Below are 26,499 nucleotides of genomic sequence, written 5' to 3'. Positions count from 1 at the left end.
CATGTGCCTATCCAAGAGTTTCTTAAATGCTCCTAATGTATATGCCTCTGCCACCATCCCTAGCAGGATGTTCCCCACTCCAACCACTCTCTGTAAAAGAATTGTCTCTAACATTCCTCTATATTTTCTTCCAATCAACAGTGCCCTTGTATTAGCCATTTCCGCCCTGGGAATAAGTCTCTGTTTGTCCACTCTATCTATGTCTCTTATCATCTTGTTCACCTCTATCAAGTCTTTCATCCTCTGCTCCAAAGAGAAAAGTCCTAGCTTGCTCAGCCTATATGCCTGTTGTGACTGTGATCAAAGTCACTGGAGAGTAACTGAAAGCGATGATATAGAAGACTTTATTCATCACAGAAAGCAGGCATCATTGTGGAGACACTTGCAGAGGCTCCCAAACCTAAAGATATATTACATCTTGATCCAAGATGGCGGCACGACGCAGCTTGCAGTGGCCACTCCGGAGCTGATTATCTGTTATTTGTGAAGTGGGGTGCCGTGCGCAATCAAAATCGATTGAAAACGGACGTGGGAGCACGGAGGAACATCTGGAAATCTCAAGGAAGACCTTCTTCGTTGCTGCTGCTGCTGAGAGGTTCCGGGACTCTGCTGGGAAGAACAGGCCCGCAGTCCTCGGGGTTGCGTTGCTGATGGCCATTGGCGGGGCCGTCTTAATATGTTTGGCAGAGGATGGTGCTCGGAGAAGCTGTGCCGGAGGGGACGGTCGTCGGCTCGGAGGTTCGACGGACTCAGAGTCCGCTGCAGTCAGGTCACTTTCGGTGTGTGCTGCGTCTGCGAGGCTGGGATCGACGGAGCTTTCATTGTCTGCTGCGTATGCAAGGCTGAGTCGGGCGGCGCCGTGGAAGTCCATAGCGGGGGTATTCCCTTCTGCCGCCGGCGTGGGATGGCGTCTGTCGGGACCCTGGGGACTTGTGGAAACTGTGTGGTGATTTCTTTTGAACTTATAGTCCTTTAACATCTTTGGACTATTTTTACTGTGCCCTTGGTCTGTTTTTGTAATCAATTATGCTATTGTTTGCACTGTTGTAACTATGTGGTTTTGTGCAGGTCTTGTAGCTTTAGTTTTTGGTCTTGTTTGTCTGGTGGATTTGGAGCGCCTTTCTGGGGAACGCGCTAAGACGGTAGCACGATATTAATACGCAGCAGCCTCTCCGGACTCTGGATTGGGGATTGCCAAACGTTATGTAGATTTTCTGGTGTAGTCTGTTTTGTCATATGCTTTTGTGATATCATTCTGGAGGAACATTGTCTCATTTTTTAACTGCATTGCATTTATGGTTTCTAAATGACAATAAACTGAATCTGAATCTGATTTTTATACCCTTAGGATTGAAGGTAACAGTAGGTGATTTAGTGCAATTTCAAAAGATATAATAACATTGTTTACTTCAATACTTTTGGTTGACGAATGGTTCCTTTGAGATGTATAGTGAAGTACATTGTAATTGATAAGACACTTCTGAAGATTCAAAAGCCTTTCGAAGAAACTAATTAACATAAATATTCTAAAATCTTTTGACAACAGAGAACCAGGCACCCAAAATTAATGCTGTCAGGGCTTTGTACATAAATATCATAAGTACACAAAAATTATTGATCGCCTGTACCTGTGGCCATGTTTAATATGTTAAGTGATTACATCTGTTTGACTTGCCAGTTTGAACTCGAGTTACAATGTTGTAAATAACTTAGCAGTGTTGCCTGGTTTGATGCAAGCCAATTAACACAACCCCATTGTCTTAACATTTATCAGTTGCATATACAACCTCTTAGTCATTGGGCCAGTTTAACTTCAGTTTACTGTTTGCAATTTACAATAAGACTGAAGCCTAACTGCAAGTCTCCTGAACTTTCTTAAATTTACAACAAGAACTGAAAATTGGTTCTTGTTTGAATTAATATCTGCTATATAGACATAACTCTTGAATACTCCCTAACAATGCCTTCTAGTCCAGGCAGCAACCTTGTCAATCTCTACACCATCTCTAAAGCTTTCACATTCTTCCTAAAATAAGACAACCAGAACTATGATTAGTAAGTTTATGAATGACAAAACAAGTTGGTGGTTTTGTAGATAGCAAGGAAGGTTGTCTAAGGCTAAAGCTGCTTATAAATCAAATAGAAAGTTTGGTAATTAGCACAAGATGGTGCAATTTGGGAAGTTAAGTTGGGGTAGGAGAAAAACAATAAATGGTAGTACAAGAAGTACAGTTATACCAAGGGTCTTGCAGGTTCAAGCACAAAATTACCTGTAAGTGGCATCACAGGTTGAAAAGGTGGTGAAGGCGCATTGTAAGGGTAGGTTACTTTACAAAGTGCTGGTTAGACCGCACTTGTGGTATAGTGTACATTGGATAAAGGATATACTGACATTGGAGAAGTTCAGAGAAGATTCACAAGAATGATTCCAGGAATGAAAGGGTTACTGTATGAGGAACATCTGGCAACTTTTGGGCTGTATTTCCTGGAGTTCAGGAGAATGAGGGGGGATCTCAAAGAAACATTCAGAATGTTAAAAGGCATGAACAGACTAGATATGGCAAAATTATTTCCCATGGTAGGGGATTCTAGGACAAGAGGGCACAACTTCAGGATTGAAGGAAGCCCTTTTAGAACTGAGATGTAGAGAAATTACTTTAGTCAGAGGGTGGCAAATCTGTGGAATTTGTTGCCACGACCATCTGTGGAGGACAAAGTCATTGGATGCATTTATGGCAGAGATAAACAGGTTCTTGATTAGCCAGGGCGTCAAAGGATATGGGGTGAAAGCAGGGGAGTGGGGATGACTGGAAGAATTGGATCAGCCCATGATTGAATGGCAGAGCAGACTCAATGGGCCAAATGGCCTACTTCTGCTCCTATATCTTATGGTCTAATATCTCTGACTTCTTGTCCATGGTCCACTCATTTTGCCAATATTTGCTGACTGGGTCATACACTCTGTAATCTACTCCATTAACCTCACTACCTACCTTTACTCTCTTAAAATCTTCATCTTAGGCATCAACACACCCCCTCCAATATCTCCATTTTAAATTATTTATTTATTGAGCTAAAGTGCAGAATAGACCCTTCTGGCCCCGTGAGTCACACTGCCCAGCAATCCCCCGATTTAATCCTAGCCTGATCGGGGACAATTTACAATGATCAATTAACCTACCAACTGGTATGTCGTTGGATTATGGGAGGAAACTGGAGCACCCTGAGGAAGCCCACATGATCACAGGGAGATCGTACAAACTCCTTAAAGACAACGACGGGAATTGAATCCAAGTTGCCTGTACTGTAAAGCATTGTGCTAACCACTATGCAATCGTGCCGCCTCAATTAGGTAATCTTTGACCAAAAATGTTAGCTGTACACAGGTACAATTTTGGTCATTCAAAATGACAGAGTATAGAAAGACATGATTTTCCAGTGGGTAGAAATGAGACAGCAGCTGATGCTACAAAATCGGCAGGTGTTGGAGAAAATTGAAGGAGTTCACATTGAATATAGAGTGGCTGATGAGAGCACAAAAACCCACATTGTTAGTGTCAGTTTTGATTCAACAATTTATATAGAAACTAAATATTTGAAATCAATTACCTCTTTTGGCTTGGAATATTATAGTGCATGCATACAACTTCTTGTACTGAATTATGGAAGAGGCATTGAATGTTGGGTTTTCTTTCAGAGGATATCATCCCTGGTTTGTTTAATAAGCGGATTTCTTTTCAGGAGGTTATGTAAGTTCTTTTCATAACTGTTGGATCAAGTGCCCTTTTTAATAAAGAAGCTATTTATCTGGGTCACTGGATTGCTAATTTCTCCTCGCTCGATGCAACAGCTGATCCTTTTGTGACATGTCTCTCTTTGTTCTCTAATAAATAAATAATCTTGGAGACATACTGTCTGCTGCTTTGCCCTGTTCACAATTATTCTGACTTTATACTGTAGGTAGATTTTTGACATGTTATTTTGTATGTTTTCTGTTTCCACCAAAACCTGGACTATTGGCATAATTTGTGTCTCAAATGATGAGATAGGCAGCTTTTATTTATTTCCTAAACTAACCAGTATTATTAAGTGTTTTTTTTTACCTGGAACTTTTAACAGCCATTGAATAAATTTGTTTACCCCATTTTGTTGGGCTTGGTTAAAATGAAAATCTCTGAAAGAGCATTGGTTGGTAAGGATTTGGAACCTTCAGTCAGAAGAGGATGCAAAAGAAAAGGTGGCATTCTACTATTGATCAGAAGTCCATTGCTTTAGTTATCAGGGAGGATATCCCAGAAAACTCTTCAAGTGAGGCTGTGTGGAATTGTTGAATACAACGGGGTGATCACATTGGTGATATATAGTGCAGACCTCCTAACATAAGCAGATATGTAGGCAAATCACTGAGAGATGTGAGAGTAATGAGGTTTTAGTAGCAGAGGAATAACTAAGGGATACTACATCCTCTAAGGAGAAAGACATTGCAATTGCTGAATTCAGGAAGGGGGCAGTGAAAGTTCAAAGTGAATTTATTATCAAGGTACATATATGTCACCACATACAAACCTGAGATTCATTTACTTGCAAGAATACTCACTAAATCCAATAACCATAATAGAATCAATGAAAGACTGCACCAACAAGGAGGGCAACCAGTGTGCAAAAGACAACAATCTGTGCAAATAAAAAAATAAATAATAATAATAGCAAATAAACAATAAATATCGAGAACATGAGATGAAAAGTCCTTGTAAGTAAGTCCATAGGTTCTGGAAGCAGTTTAGTGATGGGGTAAGTGAAGTTATCCTCTCTGGTTCAGGAGCCTGATAGTTAAGGGGTAATAAGTGTCCCTGAACCTGGTGGTGTGAATCCTGAGGCATTTGCACCACTTTGCTGATGGCGGCAGTGAAAAGAGAACTTGACCATGGTGGTGGGGGTTCCTGATGATGGATGCTGCTTTTCTGTGACAATGCTCCGTGTGGATGTGCTCAATCAGGGGGAGGGCTTTACTGGTGATGGACTGGGCTGTATCCACTATCTTTTGCAGGATTTTCCATTCAACAGCATTGGTGTTTCTATACCAGGTTGTAATGCAATCAATCAATATACTGTCCACCACATCTATAGAAGTTTATCAAAGTTTTAGTTGTCATGCCGAATCTTTGGAAACACTTAAGGAAGGAGAGATGCTGCCGTGCTTTCTTCATGATTGCACTAAGGTGCTAGACCCAGGACAGGTCCTCTAAAGTAATAACACCAGGGAATTTAAAGTTGCTGATCCTCTCCATCTTAGAACCCCCAATGAGGATTGGCTCTTGGACCTCCAGTTTCCCCCTGAAGTCAATAATCATCTCCTTAGTCTTGTTGACATTGAAAAGATCAGAATCAGGTTTATTATCACTGGCATGTATTGTAAAATTTGTTAACTTAGCAGCAGCAGTTCAATGCAATACATAACATAGAAGAAGAAAAAAAATTAAATAGTAATAATAAATAAATATGTATATTAAATAGATTAAAAATTGTACAAAAACAGAAATTATATATATGTGTGTGTGTGTGTGTGAGGTAGTGTTCATGGGTTTGATGCCCATTTAGGAATCGGATGGCAGAGAGGTTGTTGTTGTGGCACCACTCAGCCAGATTTTCAAACTCCCTCCTATATGCTGTTAAATCACCACTTTTGATTTGGCAAATGACAGTGGTGTCATCAGCAAACTTAAATATGGCATTGGAGCTGTGGTTAGCCACAAGACATAAGTGTAAAGTGAGTAGAGCAGGTGGCTAACCACACGGCCTTGTGGTGCATCTGTGCTGATGGAGATTGTGAAAGAGATGTTGTTCCCAATCCAAACTGACTGAGGTCTACAAGTGAAGAAATCAAGGCCAAGGCCTTGAAGCTTATTGATTAGTTTTGAGGGGATGATAGTACTGAATGCTGAGCTGTAGTTGATAAAGGGCATCATGATGTGTGGATCCTCGCTGTTCCAGAGTTGAGTAAAGAGCAAATAAAATGCATTTACTGTGGTCTTATCTGGTAGTCTAGAATATGTTACTATTTAAAAAGGAGGTAGCAGAAGTGATAGTAGATAAATCCCCAAGCTTGATGAAATATATTCCAGGCAGGAAATATGTTAGGGAAAGGTGAAATGTTGTTGGTGCCCTGACTGATTTTTAAATCTTTGCTGACCAAAGTAAGGTACCAGATAACTGGAGGGCAGGAAATATGGTACCTTTATCCAAGAAAGTCAACAAGAGTAAGCCAAGTAACTACAAGCTTGTGGGTCTAACATCAGCATTACTGAAGTTATTGGAAAAGTATTGAGATATAAAATTAACTTACACTTGCAAGGCAGGTGGTCAGATATTCATCATACTTTGTAGATGGTCAGTATGGCTTTGTTCGAGGGGGTATCCTCTGACCAATTTGACTACGTTTTTGAAACCCAGTAGTAGGATTTAGAGGAGCAAATTTGTAGAGAGATTGCAGACAGTTGGAAAAACCGTAATGTTGTGATAGTAACTGATTTTAATGTTCCACATATTGACTGAGACCCAGACTTGCAAACTAGCTGGATGGGATAGAGTTTGTCAGATGTATTCAGGAAAGCTTCCTTAATATATAGAGGTCCCAACTAGATGGAGTATAATACTGGATCTCCTATTAGGGAATGAGAGAGGACAGATGACGGAGGTGTGTGTAGGGGATCACTTTCAATCTAGTGATCATAATAACATTAATTATAAGATAACTTTGGAAAAGGATAGTTTTGGTGCTCAGATTGAGATTCTAAATTGTTGCGAGGCTAATTTTGATGGTATCAGAAAAGATCAGACAAGTGTGTTCTCAGACAAAGTTGAAAAGTTGTGCTTGGTAAGTGGGAGGCCTTCAAAAGTGAAAATTTTCAAGTCTATTCCTGTCAGAATTAGAGGCAAGGATAGCGGGTTTAGGTAGCCTTGGTTTTTGAGAGAAGAAGGAGGTGCATGGCAGCTATAGGCAGTGAAGAACAAATAAGGTGCTTGAGGAGCATAAGAAATGCAAGAGAACACTTACGAAGGAAATCAGGAGGGCCAAAAGAAGGCATGAGGTTGCCCCAGCAGACAAGATATACAGATATATTAGAAGCAAAATGATAACATGGGACAAAACGGGCCCTCTTGAATGTCAGAGTGATCATCTACATGTGGAGCTTAAAGAAGTGGGGGAGATCTTAAGTAGTTTTTTTTGCATCTGTATTTACAAGGGAGATGGACACAGAGTCTATAGAAATGAGGCAAAATGCCAATAAGATGTATAGACTGTACACGGATTATAGAGGTCGAGGTGCTTGCTGCCTTGAGGCAAGTTAGAGTGGATAAATCCCCAAAGCCTGGCAAAGTGTTCCCTTTGTTATATATGTAATATTTTGAATATATTGTTTGCATTCTTTATTTGTTTAAATAATTCATTATGGGTTATATGTAAAATTACATGAATTGCATACATCATGACACTGCCATGTGATATGTGCATGCCTCACTTAAAGTAAAAATGAAACTAAAATCTTTTCTCCTGGGCTCCCATGTTTTTCTTGGAATTAGTTTTGGAGTTACAAAGCACAATACCCTTAGACCCAGCGGGGGGCAAGTGCAGAAATTGCAGGGGCCCGAGCAGAGGTATTTAAAGTGTCCTTAGCCATGGGTGAGGTGCTGGAGGTTTGGAAGATAGATTATGTTGTTCCATTGTTTAAGAAAGGGCATAAGAATAAGCCAAGAAATGGTGGGATGGTGAGCCTGATATCAATAATGGGTAAGTGATTGGAAGATATATTAAGGGACTGTCACTTATATAAAGGGACTGTCCCAAACCCAGCTGTGAAAGGAGGAGGGTTTGGCATAGGGAAGCAAACCCGTCCCGTAAGAACCCAGAGCAACAGAAGTCTCAGAGGCCTCATCCCTGGGAGAAGAAGATGGGCTATACCTGGGGACAGCTTGAAGGACTGGACCTGGAGAGAAGACTCTAGCGAGCTGCTTTCGGCCTATGCCCCAGAAGGAGTGATGGGCTGAAGAAAAAGAAAAAGAATTTTAAGTGACTGGATAGATAAAGTATTTGAATAGATAGGGACTGATTAGGGATAGTCAACATAGTGCATAGTAGGTTGTGTCTAACCAATCTTAAAGTTTTTCAGGGAAGTTACCAGGAAAGTTGATGAAGCAAAGGCAGTAAATAATGACTACATGGAATTTAGCAAGGCCCATAACAAGGTCCCGCATGGGAGGTTGGTCAAGAAGGTTCAGTCACTTGGCATTCAGATTGATTAGTAAAATAGATTAAACATTGGCTTTGTGGAAGAAGTCAGAGAGAAGTAGTAGATGGTTGCCTCTCTGACTGGAAGCCTGTGACTAATGGTGTGCCGCAGGGATCAGTGTTATGTCTGTTGTTGTTTGTCATCATTGTCAGTGATTTGGATGATAATATAGTTAACTGGATCAGCAAATTTGAGGGTGTAGTAGATGGTAAGGAAGAACGTCAAAGCTTGCAGTGGGATTTGGATCATTTGGAAAAATGGGCTGAATAATGGCGGGTGAAATTTAATGCAGACAGGTGTGAGGTGTTGCAATTTGGGAGGACAAACCCGAGTAGGATTTGTGCGGTGAGTGGTAGGGCACTGAGCAGTGTGTTAGAACAGAGGGATCTCAGAATACTTCTCCATAGTTCCTTGATAGTGGCATCACAGGCAGCCAGGATTGTAAAGAGAGCTTTTGGCACAGTGGCCTTCATAAATCAAAGTATTGAGTACAGGCGTTGAGATGTTATGTTGAAGTTGTACAAGAGATTGGGGAGGCCTAATTTGAAGTATTGTGTGCAGTTCTGGTAACCTACCTACAGGAAAGATATAAATAAGATTAAAAGTGTGCCAATAAAGTTTACAAGGATGTTTCTGGTACTTGAGAACCTGATTTATAGGGAAAAATTGAATAGGTAAGGACTTTATTCCCTAGAGCATAGGAGAATGAGAGGAAATTTTATAGATAAATACAAAATTGTGAGCAGTATTGATAGGGTAAATGCAAGCAGCCTTTTTCCATGGAGTTTGGGTGAGAATAGAAGTGGTGGGTCATATGTTAAGGGAAATAGGTGAAATGTTTAAGAGAAACGTGGAGGGAACTTCTTCTCTCAGAGGGTGGTGAAAATGTGTAACAAGCTGCCAGTAGAAGTGATAGAGTGGGTTTGATTTTAACATTGAAGAAAAATTTGGATAGGTACCTGGAATGGAAGGGTATGGACCATTATGGTCTGGGTGCAGGTCGACGTGATCAGGTTGTTTGGCAGGGACTGGATGAGCCACATGACCTTTCTCTGTGCTCTAGTGTTTCATGACTATAGGTAACAAAATGTAATGATAAGGGCAGTGGTCTCAGAGTAGGGAAATGAGGGCATTGTGCTTGAGATTTGTAACATGGACTTACAGTAGTAAGGCATTTGTCATGATCCCAAATGAGAAACTTACTCAAAAGGTTAGAATCCATGGAATCCAGGACAAGTTGGATATAAAATGTAGTAGGTGGTGGTCGATGATGGTATATTGTTTGGTATGTACATTAATGACTCATATATGAATGTGGAGGTATAATTATCAAGTTTGCAGATGACAGAAAAATCAGTGGTGTTGTTGACAGTAAGGAAGATATCACAGTCTTCAGCCCACCATGTCTCTGTCAACTTGTCTATACTAATCCCATTGATCAGCCCTTGGTTCATAGTCATCAAGTGTTAGTCTCAAAAATTATTAAATATTAAATGTCTTCCTCCACTGTGTACTCAAAGCCCTCCATTCCAGATTAAAGATATCCTCTGGCTGAAAAGCTTAAACTCAGATCCACTTTAAAACACTCAATCTTCACCCTATATGCTGATAAATAGGTACTTGATGGTCAAAATGGATATCTTGGGGCAAGGGGCCTTTTGCAGTGCCATATGACTTATAATTCTATCATTGTCGGTAGTTAACTCACACCTGTTTATGAGTCATTATTATTATGTTCAGATGTCCTTTGCTCGTCCCCGAAACACATCCATTTTCCAATCTCTGTGGTCAAGCTAATTTTGCAAGGAAGTGATTGTAATGTTATTCAGCTGTCATTCTTAGTGGGAGTTAAACTTGGAAATTTATTTTGGCTGCACATATCATTTCTGCTCATGTGCAATGCATGTAAACTTTGGAAGTGTGTGATTAAGAAATATGTACAGGTTTTGCCTGCTATTCGAAGGTAGAGCGTTCCTATGAAATTGTTCATAAGCCAAAATGTCGTAAAATGAAGAGCAGTTACCATTTATTTCTATGGGAAAAAATTTGTGAGCGTTCGCAGACCCAAAAATTAACCTACCAAATCATGCCAAATAACACATAAAACCTAAAATAACAGTAACATATAGTTAAAGCAGGAATGATCTGATAAATACACAGCCTATATAAAGTAGGAATACTTTTATGCAATTATTGCAGCCCTGTCCACCACAGCGAAAGTCTCATGCAAGCGCTCTCGGCAGCACTCGCGGCAAAAACACGGCGCAAGCACTCTCGGCAGAAGCACTCTTTCCAGAAACCTTTAAGCTATAAAGCTGCCAAAACATACCAAATAACACATAAAAATATACAGCCTACATAAAGTAAAAATAATATATGTACAGTGTAGTTTCACTTACTGGAATCTTGAAGACAGCCAGCTCGCTGATGATGGTGTGTTAGGCTGAGTCGTTGGAGGTTGCTGTGGTGGGAGACTTGGGTGTTATCTCATCGTTGTCTGTTTCCATCAGGGCAGGCAGGTCACCTTTCTCTATGTCTGCCTGCCTCGATGTTGAAGGTCGAGGTTCGTCATCTGCTGTGGCTGATGTGGAAGGCTTGTAAAACGACAGTATGCTTGACTGCTTAGCCTCACACATTTTTCTGTCATACAGTTCTTTGTAAGCACTCAAACCATCCTGCAAATATGCCCTAAACCTGCGTACCCTTTCAAAAATTAAAGTCATACTTTTCTGCAATCATTGCGGCGTTGTCAATTGCTGCGAAAATCTCACGCAGTTGCTTCATGTTCAGTTCCTGGACGACTTCACTTTCGGGCCATTCGCTACTGTGTTTGGCTTCAATTGTTATCCTTTCCTCTTCATCAGCTCTTCATCTGTCAGTTCTTGGTCATGGGATGCCAAAACCTCTTCAACATCATCTTCGTCAACTTCCACAAACCCTTAGCCAAACTCACTATATTCTTACTTTGTTCACCACGATCGAAACGCTTAATTATGTCTAGTTTTATGCTAAGTGTAACACCCTTACGCACTCTTTTAGGCTTTTCCGATACCTTAGAACTCATCTTGCTAACGGATGCACAAAATAAATCGACATAAAGCACAGATTGCTCATAAGCAATGCCGGGTAGAATGCAGTTCCGGGGGAGGAGCTTGGCTGCTCGGGACATGCGCTGACTTTATTCATAACATTGAAATCACCTTCTGTTAGTGAAAACAGGTAACTAACATAGGTCTTTTGTAACAGCGAGGTGTTGTAAAGTGGACGTTCACAAAACGGGACACCTGTACCCCAGATTTTCCTGCAAGTATACATTCCCAGCTGACCACAGAAGAGTCAGGGAATTCAGTCTTCTGCCTAAGTTTGTGCTAATGCCAATGTCCCAAACTATCCAAGACATCCTTCCCATTGCTTGTTTTGACTGCACTCTGACATTGATCCTCCATGTGTTTCTCAGTAGTTACATTACACTGCGAAATCAGCTTACAGGATACAGTTTTAGTAACTCCCTTCAGCTTCAGGACATTTGTGGTATTTAATAATTTAAATGTGGTAATTTACACTTAATTGTCTCTTATATTTTCTGTGTTTTTATTTTTCAAAAGTATATGTGAACCTTTATGAATGCCTTTAACATATATCTTCAAAGTAAAATCTAATTGACAGTGGATGTGGTATATTTAGATTTTCAAAAGGCTTTTGACAAGGTCCCACACAGGAGATTAGTGTGCAAACTTAAAGCACACGGTATTGGGGGTATGGTATTGATGTGGATAGAGAATTGGTTGGCAGACAGGAAGCAAAGAGTGGGAGTAAACGGGACCTTTTCAGAATGGCAGGCAGTGACTAGTGGGGTACCGCAAGGCTCAGTGCTGGGACCCCAGTTGTTTACAATATATATTAATGATTTAGCCGAGGGAATTAAATGCAGCATCTCCAAGTTTGCAGATGACACGAAGCTGGGCGACGGTGTTAGCTGTGAGGAGGATGCTAAGAGGATGCAGGATGACTTGGATAGGTTAGGTGAGTGGGCAAATTCATGGCAGCTGCAATTTAATGTGGATAAATGTGAGGTTATCCACTTTGGTTGCAAGAACAGGAAAACAGATTATTATCTGAACGGTGGCCGATTAGGAAAAGGGGAGATGTAACGAGACCTGGGTGTCATTGTACACCGGTCATTGAAGGTGGGCATGCAGGTACAGCAGGCGGTGAAAAAGGCAAATGGTATGTTGGCATTCATAGCAAAAGGATTTGAGTACAGGAGCAGGGAGGTTCTACTGCAGTTGTACAAGGCCTTGGTGAGACCGCACCTAGAATATTGTGAGCAGTTTTGGTCCCCTAATCTGAGGAAAGACATTCTTGCCATAGAGGGAGTACAGAGAAGGTTCACCAGATTGATTCCTGGCATGGCAGGACTTTCATATGAAGAAAGACTGGATCAACTAGGCTTATACTCGCTGGAATTTAGAAGATTGAGGGGGGATCTTATTGAAACGTATAAAATTCTAAAGGGATTGGACAGGCTAGATGCAGGAAGATTGTTCCCGATGTTGGGGAAGTCCAGAATGAGGGGTCACAGTTTAAGGATAAAGGGGAAGCCTTTTAGGACCGAGATGAGGAAAAACTTCTTCACACAGAGAGTGGTGAATCTGTGGAAATCTCTGCCGCAGGAAACAGTTGAGGCCGGTTCATTGGCTATATTTAAGAGGAAGTTAGATATGGCCCTTGTGGCTAAAGGGATCCGGGGGTATGGAGAGAAAGCAGGTACAGGGTTCTGAGTTGGATGATCAGCCATGATCATACTGAATGGCAGTGCAGGCTCAAAGGGCCGAATGGCCTACTCCTGCACCTATTTTCTATGTTCCTATGTTTCTATGTCTTAGCGTTGTTCGGCTTGAGGGCACAGTTTATATGTGCTCTTTCCGGTAAGACTCGTGGTGGTAGCTTGTATGTTTACATCAATATGGAATGATGCAAGAACTCTGTGCTGGTTTCCAGATAATGCTCATCGCTAGTGGAGTTTATAACTGTTAGATGTAGACCATTTTATTTACCACGGGAATTCACCACTGTTCTTATAGTCAGTGTCTACATTCCCCCCCAGCACTCACACTAAGGAGGTGTTATGTGAACAGTATGGGGTTATTAGCGAACTGCAGAATGCACACCCTGATAGACTGTTTATTGTCAATAGACAATAGGTGTATGAGTAGACCATTTGGCCCTTCGAGCCAGCACCGCCATTCAATGTGATCATGGCTGATCATCCACAATCAGTACCCCATTCCTGCCTTCTCCCCATAGCCCTTGACTCTGCTATCTTTAAGAGCTCTATCTAACTCTTTCTTGAAAGCATCCAGAGAATTGGCCTCCACTGCTTTCTGAGGCAGAGCATTCCACAGATCCACAATTCTCTGGGTGAAAAAGTTTTTCCTCAACTCTGTTCTAAATGGCCTACCCCTTATTCTTAAACTGTGGCCTCTGGTTCTGGACTCCCCCACATCGGGAACATGTTTCCTGCATCTAGCGTGTCCAATCCCTTAATAATCTTATATGTTTTCCAAAGAAACTTCCTCACATATTTATTTAGCTCTTGAAAAAACTTCTGGGGTAATTGTATTGGTAGTGATTGAAATAAATATTGTAATCTAGGGAATATATTCATTTTTATGGTATTTACTCTACCTACTAATGTTATTGGTAATACCATCCATTTATCAAGATCTTCTTGAATTTTTTTCAATAATGGTAAATAATTTAATTTGTATAAGTTCTTTATGTCATTATCAACTCTTATACCTAAATATTTTATACCATTTGCCGGCCATCTAAATTGGGTTATTAATCGACATTGACTATAATCTCCTTTAGTAAGAGATAAAATTTCACTTTTATCCCAATTTATTTTATAACCTGATATTTTCTCATATTCTTCTAATCTATAGGATAATTTACGCAACAAGTGCAATGGGTTTGTTAGATAAAGCAGAACATCATCAGCAAATAAGTTAATCTTGTATTCTTCCTGACAAAAGTGGGAAAGACAAAAATGGGAAAGTGACTTGAATATTAAAATTGAAGAAAAAAATTGGTCAAGACTATGTCTTGAGAGTATGACAAATACAATAAATGTCCGATTAAGATTAGTGCAATACAATTTTTTACATCAATTATATATTACACCACAAAAAATAAATAAATTAAACCCAAATTTATCTGATCAGTGTTTCCCATGTAACCAAGAAATTGGTACTTTTTTACATTCTATTTGGTCTTGTTCTAAAATTCAATCTTTTTGGACAAATTTGAGAGTTTTATTGGAACAAATTATTGGAATACAACTTCCACATAATCCAATATTACTTTTACTAGGTGATATTGAAGGGATAAAACCGATATCCAAATTGAATAAATATCAGAAAGAATTTATAAAAATTGCATTGGCAGTAGCCAAAAAGGCTATTGCAGTTACTTGGAAATCGGATACATATTTAAGTATAGGTCGTTGGAAGAAAGAAATTTATGGCTGTATTCCACTTGAAAAAATTACTTATAATTTAAGAGATAAATATGAAACATTTTTGAAAATTTGGCGCCCTTATTTACAAAAGATAGGATTAAATATATAGGTGCTCCGAAGATGAAATAATTGGTTACTTGGGGAAAGAAATAAATATATATACTAAAGTTATTACGAACTCCATGGAGCATGTGGGGATCTTCCAATATCCAGGCATTCCTTCTTTTTTTTTCTTTCTTTCTTCTTTTTTTTCTATAGGGATGTTAGGGGGGAGGGGTTAAGGGGAGGGGGGATGGATAACATACATTTTCTTTTTCATACACTTTTATTCTGTAACTACTTGAAAACACAATTTTAAAAAGTTTTAAAAAATAATAATCTTATATGTTTCAATCAAATCTCCATTCATCCTTCTAAATTCCAGTGTATACAATCCCAGTCGTGAACGTACGCTGTACTCCCTCAATAGCAAGAATGTCCTTCCTCAAATTTGGAGACCAAAACTGAACACAATACTCCAGATGTGGTCTCACCAGGGCCCTGTACAACTGCAGAAGGACCTCTTTGCTCCTATACTCAACTCCCCTTGTTATGAAGGCCAACATGCCATTAGCTTTCTTCACTGCCTGCTTTATCTGCATGCTTACTTCAGTGACTGATGAACAAGGACACCTAGATCTCGTTGTACTTCCCCTTTTCCTAACGACACCATTCAGATAGTAATATGCCTTCCTGTTCTTGCCACCAAAGTGGATAACCTCACATTTATCCCACATTAAATTGCATCTGCCATGCATCTGCCCACTCACCCAACCTGTCCAAGTCACCCTGCATTCTCCTAACATCCTCCTCATATTTCACACTGCCACCCAGCTTTGTGTCATCTGCAAATTTGCTAATGTTACTTTTAATCCCTTCATCTAAATCATTAATGTATATTGTAAATAGCTGCAGTCCCAGCACTGAGCCTTGCGGTACCCCACTAGTCACTGCCTGCCATTCTGAAAAGGACCTGTTAATCCCCACTCTTTGTTTCCTGTCTGCCAACCAATTTTCTATCCAAGTTAGTACCCTACCCCCTATACCATGTGCTCTAATTTTGCCCACTAATCTCCCATGTGGGACCTTATCAAAGGCTTTCTGAAAATGCAGGTACAGTACATCCACTGGCTTTCCCTTGTCCATTTTCATAGTTACATCCTCAAAAAATTCCAGAAGATTAGTCAAGCATGATTTCCCCTTCGTAAATCTATGCTGACTTGGACCGATCCAAATGTGCCGCTATTTCATCTTTTATAATTGACTCCAGCATCTTCCTCACCACTGATGCAAGGCTAACTGGTTTTTAATTCTCTGTTTTCTCTCTCCCTCCTTTCTTAAAAAGTGGGATAACATCAGCTGCCCTCCAATCCTCAGGAACTGATCCTGAATCTATAGAACATTGGAAAATGATTACCAATGCGTCCATGATTTCTAGAGCCACCTCCTTAAGTACCCTGGAATGCAGACCATCAGGCCCTGGGGATTTATCAGCCTTCAGTCCCATCAGTCTACCCAACACCATTTTCTGCCTAATGTGAATTTCCTTCAGTTCCTCCGTAACCCTAGGTGCTCTGGCCACTATTACGTCTGGGAGATTGTCTATGTCTTCCCTAGTGAAGACAGATCCAAAGTACCTGTTCAACTCGTCTGCCATTTCCTTGTTCCCCATAATAAATTCACCCGTTTCTGCCTTCAAGGGCCCAACTTTGGTCTTAACTAATTTTTTCCTCTTCACATACGTAAAGAAGCTTTTACTATCCTCCTTTATATTCTTGGCTAGCTTACTTTTGTACCTCATCTTTTTTCCCCATATTGCCTTTTTAGTTATCTTCTGTTTGTTCTTTGAAAGTTTCCCAATCCTCTAGCTTCCCGTTCATCTTTGCCATGTTATTTTAAAGGCAAACACGAGGAAATCTGCAGATGCTGGAAATTCAAGCAACACACACAAAATGCTGGTGGAACACAGCAGGTCAGGCAGCATCTATAGGGAGAAGTGCTGTCAACGTTTCTGGCACTTATCCTTGCAAGCGGAACAAGTGCTACACCTGCCCTTACACTTCCTTCCTCACCACAATTCAGGGCCCCAGACAGTCCTTCCAGGTGAGGCGACACTTCACCTGTGAGTCGGCTGGTGTGGTATACTGCATCCGGTGCTCCCGGTGTGGCCTTTTATATATTGGTGAGACCCGACGCATACTGGGAGACTTGTTTCGCTGAACACCTATGCTCTGTCCGCCAGAGAAAGCAGGATCTCCCAGTGGCCACACATTTTAATTCCATGTCCCATTCCCATTCTGATATGTCTATCCATGGCCTCCTCTACTGTCAAGATGAAACCACACTTGGGTTGGAGGAACAACACCTTATATACCGGCTGGGTAGCCTCCAACCTGATGGCATGAACATTTACTTCTCTAACTTCCGTTAATGCCCCTCCTCCCCTTCTTACCCCATCCCTGATATATTTAGCTTTTTTCCCCCTCCTTTTTTTTCTCTCTCTCTGCCCATCACTCTGCCTGTTCTCCATCTCCCGGCCTCCCATCCTATGATCCTTTCCTTCTCTAGCTCTGTATCACTTTTGCCAATCACCTTTCCAGCTCTCAGCTTCACCCCACCCCCTCCGGTCTTCTCCTATCATTTCACATTTTCCCCTCCCCCTCCTTTCAAATCTCTTACTCTCTTTCCTTTCAGTTAGTGCTGACAAAGGGTCTCGGCCCGAAACGTTGACAGTGCTTCTTCCTATAGATGCAGTCTGGCCTGCTGCGTTCCACCAACATTTTGTGTGGTTTGCCATGTTATACTTCTCTTTTATTTTTATACTGTTCTTGACTTCCCTTGTCAGTCACGGTAGCCCCCTACGCCCCTTAGAATCTTTCTTCCTCTTTGGAATGAACTGATCCTGCACTTTCTGTATTATTCCCAGAAATACCTGCCATTGTTGTTCCGCTGTCATTTGGCTGGTTCCTCCCTCATGGCTTCATAATCCCCTTTGTTCAACAGTAATACTGACACTTCCGATTTTCCCTTCTCCCTCTCAAATTGTAGATTAAAACTTATCATATTATGGTCACTACCTCCTAATTGCTCCTTAACCTCGAGTTCCCTTGTCACTGGAGATTTTAACCACGCAAACCTCAAGTCAGTGCTCCCCAAATTCCATCAGTATGTGGACTTTGCAATGAGAAGGGAGACATGTTGGACCTTGTTTACACAAACATCCCCAAAGCGTACTGGGCGGAGCCCCACCCCCACCTCAGTTACTCAGACCACACCTCTGTTATGCTTTTTCTTTTTCTTTTCCAATCTTTTTATTATTATTATTAATAACATAATAAGATTAATACATAGATAATGGGATTACAACATACAAATTTAAACTGAACATGAAAAGATACATAAACAATAGTTACAATATAAATGAGTCTTCCCAAATCATGAACGATACAAGTAACATATAAACAAAGCAAAACTAGGTATATCATAATATATATTTTTAAAAAAGAGAAAAAGAGGAAAAAAATTTATGCTAGAAAAACTAATCTAACAATCTAATAACTAATAAAGAGAAAAAAAGAAAAAAGAAAAAAAAAGGGAAAAAAATGATAAGAAAAAAGGGCTGTTTATAATATCTGACAAAAATACAAAATCATCAGTGTCATCAACTCCGATCCTCTCAACATATGTAAAATCAAAACTGGAAAAACAAATAGGCTTGGAACAGGGTCACATTACATCATATGAAAATATTGAATAAATGGTCTCCATATCTTTTCAAATTTAATAGAAGGGTCAAATACAACACTTCTAATTTTCTCTAAATTTAGACATAACATAGATTGAGAAAACCAATGAAATACGGTAGGAGGATTAATTTCTTTCCAATTCAACAAAATAGATCTTCTAGCCATTAATGTAAGAAATGCAATCATTCGACAAGCAGAAGAAGATAAATGGATTGAGTCCATCATTGGTAAACCAAAAATTGCAGTAATAGTATGAGGTTGTAAATCAATGTTCAATACCGTGGAAATAATATCAAAAATGTCTTTCCAATATTTTTTCAAAAGCGGACAAGACCAAAACAAATGAGTTAAAGACACTATCTCAGAATGACATCTGTCACAAATAGGATTTATATAGGAATAAAAATGAGCCAATTTATCCTTGGACATATGAGCCCTATGCACAACTTTAAACTGTATTAATGAATGTTTAGCACATATAGATGATAAATTGACTCTCTGTTATGCTAATCCCAGCATACAGACCGCTCGCCAGGCGCTCCAGACCAGTTCAGAAGCAGGTGAAAACCTGGCCAGCAGGAGCCATCTCTGCTCTTCAAGACTGCTTTGAGAACACTGACTGGCACATGTTCAGGGAGGCTGCAACCGATGGCAACTCTACCAACTTAGAGGAGTACACAGCATCAGTGACCAGCTACATCAGCAAGTGCATTGATGACGTCACTGTGTCCAAGACCATCACTACATGCACTAACCAGAAGCCATAGATGACCGCGGAGGTGCGTGTGCTGCTGAGGACCCATGACTCCACCTTCAGAGCAGGTGACAAGGCAGCCCTAACAACAGCGAGGGCCAAACTGTCCTGGGCCATCAGAGAGGCAAAGCGTGCACACGTCCAGCGAATCCACAGCCACTTCCAGGACAGCGGCGACACGCGGCGCATGTGGAAGAGCATTCAAGACCACTAACTACAGGACAACATCACCTGACTGTGCGGCTGATGCCTCCCTTCCAGATGCGCTGAACAACTTCTACGCTCATTTTGAGGCGGAAAACGACATGGCGGCGAAGAAGACCACCCCTCCTCCAAATGACCAGGTGCTGTGTCTCACTGTGGCCGATGTGAGAAGAACCCTGTGCAGGGTCAACCCACAGAAGGCTGCTGGACCAGACAATATTCCTGGTAGAGTGCTTAGAGGATGTGCAGACCAGCTAGCAGACATCTGATATCCACTGACATCTTCAACATCTCCCTGAGCAGCACCATCGTTCCAATGTGCTTCAAGGCCGCCACCATCGTCCCCGTGCCGAAGAAGTCTTCAGTGTCCTGCCTCAATGACTACTGTCCCATTGCTCTCACATCCATTATCATGAAGTGTTTCAAGAGGCTTGTCATGAGGCACATCAAGACCCTGCTGCCCCCCTTACTGGACCCTCTGCAGTTCGTGTACCATCGACACCATTGCCATCACCCTCCACCTGGACAAAAAAGACACGTATGTTTGAATGCTGTTCATAGACTTCAGTTCAGCATTCAACATAATCATTCCTCAGAAACTGATTGGAAAGCTGAGCCTACTAGGCCTGAACACCTCCCTCTGCAACTGGATCCTAGACTTCATGACTGTGAGACCTCAGTCAATCCGGATCGGAGGCAGCATCTCCAACACCATCACACTGAGCACGGGGGCTCTCCAGGGTTGTGTGCTCAGTCCACTGCTGTTCACTCTGTTGACCCATGACTGTGCTGCAACACACAGCTCGAACCACATCATCAAGTTCACCGATGACACGACCGTGGTGGGTCTCATCAGCAAGAACGACAAGTCAGCTTACAGAGAGGAGGTGCAGCAGCTAACGGACTGGTGCAGAGCCAACAACCTGTCTCTGAATGTGAACAAAACAAAAGAGATCATTGTTGACTTCAGGAGGGCACAGAGCGACCACTCTCTGCTGAACATTGACAGCACCTCGGTAGAGATCGTAAAGAGCACCAAATTTCTTGGTGTTCACCTGGTCCTTCAACACCAGCTCCATAGCAAAGAAAGCCCAGCAGCGTCTCTACTTTCTGCGAAGGTTGAGGAAAGTCTATCTCCCAACACCCATCCTCATCACATTCTACAGAGGTTGTATTGAGAGTATCCTGAGCAGCTGCATCACTGCCTGGTTCGGAAATTGCACCATCTCGGATCGCAAGACCCTGCAGCGGATAGTGAGGTCAGCTGAGAAGATCATCGGGGTCTCTGTTCCCACCATCACAGACACTTACACTACATGCTGCATCTGCAAAGGAAACAGCATTATGAAGGACCCCACACACCCCTCATACAATCTCTTCTCCCTCCTGCTATCTGGCAAAAGGCACCGAAGCATTCAGGCTCTCACGACCAGACTATGTAACAGTTTCTTTCCCCAAACCATCAGACTCCTCAATACTCAGAGCCTGGACTGACACCAACTTACTGCCCTCTACTGTGCCTATTGTCTTGTTTATTATTTATTGTAATGCTTGCACTGTTCTGTATACTTTATGCAGTCCTGGGTAGGTCTGTAGTCTAGTGTAGTTTTTTTCCTGTGTTTTTACATAGTTCAGTGTAGTTTTTGTACTGTTTCATGTAGCATCATGGTCCTGAAAAACGTTGTCTCGTTTTTACTGTGTACTGTACCAGCAGTTATGTTTGAAATGACAATAAAAAGTTACTTGACTTGACATGATTGTCAGTCTTTCTGGTGCTTTACAATCAAAAGACACTTCGCTGCACAGAGACTTGCCAATCAAGTTGGGACTAAAGTTCGGGCAGTTCTTGATGGGAAAATTGCTGAAGTTAAGAGTAGATTTAGTAGGTAGCTCACTGCTCCCATTAATTCTAAAACTATTGTTTTATTTGAGTATTCTTTAGGAAAAATCTAGTGTTGGCAGAATTCTTTTGGGTCTCATATACTTGAGATAAAACATTGGAAGAGAGGTGAATTTTGGTTGTGCTACAGTTGGCACTCGGATAAATGGCCATTTTATGCTAAATGGTATGTGGTTCTTTGCCTTTTTTTTCACTGGAACATAGAAACTAAAAATACTGCTTTAAAAATAAAATTGACAAGGCTTGACCTTGTCTTCTGGTAAAAGTGCTAGGTGCCCCTGATATCTGTCTCTGTCTAAGTTGATATTTAAAACACATTACTAATGATTCCCTCAGCCATGTTACCTACTGATGATATTAAATTAAGGAACCATCAGTTGGCAGCTTCTGCCTTTTTATACCCCTTTTAAATAACTAAATTCATTTTAGCCTCTCAGGACAGTTATATTAAATAATAAATTGCTTGAATTTTAAGATTGGGTTATGTCACTGGGTACCTGTACTGAAAGAGAAGTAAATGTCTGTTTTCCTTCATTGAGCTGCTTTATTTCTTTCAGATCCCCTCCCACAAGCCTCATGCCTAATGCTCATTATGAGCAGGTGATGACTGCATTTGGGGGCAAAGGTTACTTTGTACAGACACCAGAAGAACTAAAGAAGGCAGTTGTTTCATGTTTGGCTCAGGAGAAAATGCCATCTCTTATTAATGTGATGATTGATCCATCATCTGACAGAAAGGCACAAGTAAGTATATCTGAAGTTGTGCATCTTGTGCCCATTAAAATATAGATTAATTTTAGTCATTTCGATTAGTGAAAATGAACAAGATAGTGGAAAGGATTGAAGGAGTCTTGTTCTGTGGTGTAAATGATCTCAGTCATGGTCTTGCATATTCAGTCTTTGTTCCTTTTAGTTTAACTTACAGCAGAGAATATACCTGCAGTCTTTATCTCATTCAGTAAGCTTCCACATCCTTTTGACAATGAGGTGACCAGAACTGAACACAATATTCCAAGTGTGGTTGAAACAGAGTTGCAAATTACATTATGGCTCTTGAACTCAGTCCATTGACTAATTTAGGCCAACACACCATACACATTCTTAACAACCCTAATAACTTGCACAGTAAGTTTGAGAGATCTATAGACATGGACCCCAAGATCCCTCTGTTCCTCTATAGTGCTAAGAATCCTGCCATTAACCCTGTATTCTGCCTTCAAATTCAACTTTCCAAAGTGAACCTCTTCATCCTTTTCTGGGAAACTCCATCTCCACTTCTCAGTTGAGAGGGCATTTGAACTCTATCTACCACTTATAAGAGTGTATGAGATGATGACGGACATTGATCGTGTGGATAGCGAGAGATTTTTTCCCAGGGCTGAAATGCTTAACATGAGGGGGCATAGTTTTAGGGTGCTGGAAATGGGTACCGAGGGGATGTCAGAATAAGATTTTCACACAGAGTGGTGGGTGCATGGAATGCACTGCCAGTGGCAGTGATGGAAGCGGATACAACAGGGTCTTTTAAGAGCCTCTTAGATAGGTACATGGAGCTTAGAAAAATAGAGGACTGTGCGGTAGGGAAATTCTAGGCAGTTTCTAGAGTAGGTTACATGGACGGTACAACATTGTGAGCCGAAGGGACTGTAATATGCTGTAGATTTCTATGTTCTATGTTCTCAGTCCAGCTCTGCATCCTATCAGTGTCCCATTGTAACCTTCAACAATAGGACCTGCTACACTGTCCACAACACCACAACCTTTGTGTCATCTGCAAATATATTAAACCATCCATTCACTTCTTCATCCAAGTCATTTATAAAAATCTCAAAGAGCAGGGGTCGCAGAACTGATCCCAGCAGAACACCGCTGGTCACCTTCCTCTAGGCAGAATACACTCCATCTGCTACAACCAGCTACCCTCTATGAGCAAGCCAATTTTGAATCCATACAGCCAAGTGTTCCTGGATCCCATGCGGTCTCATTTTCTGAATGAGCCCACCCTGGGGAGCTATATCAAGCTCCTTACTAAAATCCATTTTCATTCTGCCTTCATCAATGTGTTTAGTCACATCCTCAAAGAATTCAGTCAGGCTCCTGAGCCATGTCCTGCCTCTCACAAAGCCGTGCTGACTATCTCTAGGTAGCCTGTGCTTCTCCACATACTCATAAATCCTGTCTCTTAGAATTGTCTCTACTAATTTGTCCACCACTGAGGTAGGACTCATTAGACTATAATTCCAAGCAGAACACCAGAATTATCTCTACTCATTTTCAAGAACAAAGGGATAACATTTGCCGCACTTCAATCATCTGGTACTACTCCTATGGCCAGTGAGGAGGAAAAGATCATCACTGAAGGCGTAGTGAGCTCTGCCATTGGTTCCCGTAGTAACCTGGAGTAATTCCAATTCAACCCGGGGGACTTCTCTATCCAAATTGATGAAATAAATTTCTTCTGAATTTTATTTAATTTCTTCTGTGTGCACCTGTAAATGGTGGGGACCATGTTGCAACAGTTTCAGTTTGTCTTTTTGTTCAAGTACCGACAATCCGATCAGTAACAGTGATTGAATACTGTTCTTTGATAAATTGTTACTAATAGTTGAGAGAGATATTAATAGTACCACATGCTTTCAATGTTCAGTACTTTTTCTTTCACCTGTTTTGGCCTTTCATTTTTCATTTATCTTTTGCCTCAAGTATAGATTTTGTTATTCACTATCCTTTATCATCCTCCTTCAGCCAGCTTACTCGCTTTCAATCTAGCTCGGTCTCAATTGGATTGCAGTTCTCTCCTTTCGTTCCTTCTTGCTTTACTATCAATTTTAAATTTGCTTCATTTTCGACTTTTCCTTGTTTTGATGTGAAGTCATCAACTTGAAACGTCAGTTGCTGCTCTCTCCACAGATGCCAGCTCACTTTGGGTAGTGCTGGTATTTTATTAGTTGAACTGTAACTTCAAGAAGAAAGGCCAAATATTATTGTGGAGATAAATAACTCCATAATCAACTTACCTTATGATCTATGGATATTTTGAAATTGATTGGACAAATAATCTTTTATCACTCTCAACTTTCTGTGTGTTATTTGCTTTCAGGATTTCACCTGGCTGACTCGCTCCAAAGTGTGAATTGAATGACTTGTGAAGAGGTGTTGTATTTACATAGCAAGCAAAATCCCAGATTAAATCAGGCTAAACAAACCAAACAAGCAAGTTTTTTATACTTAAGATTCTGCAAATATATTAAGATATATAAAAAGGAAAATATGCTACAAATTTTTGGGTGAACAATGTAGTCTTTGGGTAACTGCAAGTCTGTGTCTTTGCTATTGCTTTGCTCAGGCTTGAGTGCTGGTAGCGGGTGCACTTTATTTTTGCCGGAGGGGGAGGGGGATTTTTGCTCACTGCCGCTTACGTGCGAGAGGAAGGGGAACTGGGGAGGAGACTTTGGGGTTCTAACATTTAACTGTTATTCATTCTTTGGGGGCACTCCACTTTTTTTTTAGATGATTGTGAAGAAAAAGCATTTAAGGATGTATATTGTATACATTTCTCCGACATTAAATGTACCTTTGAACCTTTGAAATTCTGAAACCTCGATGAAATTGAATGCTAATTTTCTTTGAGCTTAGAATTGATTCTGTTAGGCACTTGTGCCTTTCTGATGGAATAAAATTAACTTATTGGTGCTATTTAAAATATACATCTAAGGATATAAAGTTGGCCAGGAGTGCTGGTAAAATTAGCATTCAGTCTCATTGACAATAACACTAGTATCAGTAATTGGTATATCAACAAGTGGGTAGAATTATTAAGTTGTACTAGTAGCTCAAAGTATCATTATCACCAATATGAACAACTAGTAAAATGTGTACTTGCTGTATTTGTACCAGATGATACTCATTTTTGTAATTTTTCATTTTTAATCTTGATTACAAAATGAGTAATAAATTATATAATATTTCAAAAATTCAAAGTACATTTATTGTCAAAGTATGTATGCAATATACAACCCTGGGGTTCATCTTCCCACAGACAGCCACGAAAGAAAGAAAACCAGGGAACCTGTTCAAAGAAAAACATCAGCCCCCCCCAACTCGATTAAAGAAAACAAATCGTGCAAACAGCAAAAAAAAAGAGTGAGAAGCACAGAATGTGAAACACAAACCCACAAAGGTCATTGGAAGAGTCCAGTCCTATTCAGTTCAGTTCAGTTCTATTCAGTCTGGTGCTGTGTCATTCGTTATCTGCAGGCCACCCCAATCAAAATTGCACAAAACAGCAGAAACCCAAAACACATCGTAACGTGAACTACAGAGTCCAGTCCACAAACCACGTTGATTAAACTTCGCCGAAGACCCAGGAATCCGGCACCGTCTTCCAATAGCATCAGGGAGAGAGAGACGAAATCGGCGAGAAATGGAGCGGTTCATGGGCTTGCACACACAATCTTCATCCCCGAGGCCGCTCGCCTTCTGGAACCATCTCAAAGACAGCAAAGTGCCAGATCGCTCAATCATCCTGAAAGCCCACCACCAAAATGTAGACCACAGGTTCCAACAGTAGCAGAACCCATTTGAAAGAAAAAGAAGACGTAAAAGAAGTGAAAGAAATAGTTGTGTGAACTGTCTGAAGGATGTCACCTTTGGTCGCATTGTTTGCTGGTGCCATTTTCTTCTGGATAACTTATAAAGTGTTACATCCTGGCCTAATTTAGTTGAGAAGTTGTATTTCATTGAGGTAAATAAAACTAAGCTTTTTTTCATTTTGCAGAGGTTCCTTTGTAATATAATTTTAAGTATTTAAAGAGCTAAGTTACCTGATGCATGTTTGAGAAATGAAGTACAATGCAGTATATTAAATACAAGCAATGTATTTTCATTAACCTCTTGAAGAAGAAAGCTTTTAGGGATATTTAATATTTATTTCATTGCCAATTTAACCTTGGGAGTTTACATGACTCATAAAAAGGGGCCATTAATCAAGAACAGCACACATAAAATGCTGGAGGAACTCAGCAGGTCTGGCAGTGTCTATGGAA

The 26,499-nt window shown here is 40.7% G+C and overlaps 1 protein-coding gene across 3 annotated transcripts in view; it reads left to right on the top strand.

Moving 5' to 3' along the window:
• Positions 1 to 26,223, top strand: part of hacl1 (2-hydroxyacyl-CoA lyase 1) — a 108,595-nt gene extending 82,372 nt beyond the window's left edge. Inside the window, exons 16-18 of one of the 3 annotated variants that reach the window (XR_012100007.1) lie at positions 22,012 to 22,198; positions 24,555 to 24,667; positions 25,494 to 26,223. Coding sequence is in view for 2 of the 3 variants with exons in the window: in XM_073054408.1 (XP_072910509.1) it covers positions 22,012 to 22,198; positions 24,555 to 24,587 (220 nt within the window). In the remaining variant the exon portion in view is untranslated. Of the gene's footprint in view, positions 1 to 22,011; positions 22,199 to 24,554 lie in introns of all 3 variants that reach the window. The other 2 variants (XM_073054408.1, XM_073054407.1) reach the window with 2 other exon arrangements.
• Positions 26,224 to 26,499: the final 276 nt, after the last annotated feature.

Source organism: Hemitrygon akajei, chromosome 8 (genome assembly GCF_048418815.1).
Source record: "Hemitrygon akajei chromosome 8, sHemAka1.3, whole genome shotgun sequence".
Lineage (NCBI taxonomy): Eukaryota > Metazoa > Chordata > Chondrichthyes > Myliobatiformes > Dasyatidae > Hemitrygon > Hemitrygon akajei.
Note: the sequence above shows the minus strand (reverse complement) of the source record. Positions and strands in the feature narration are given on the sequence as shown.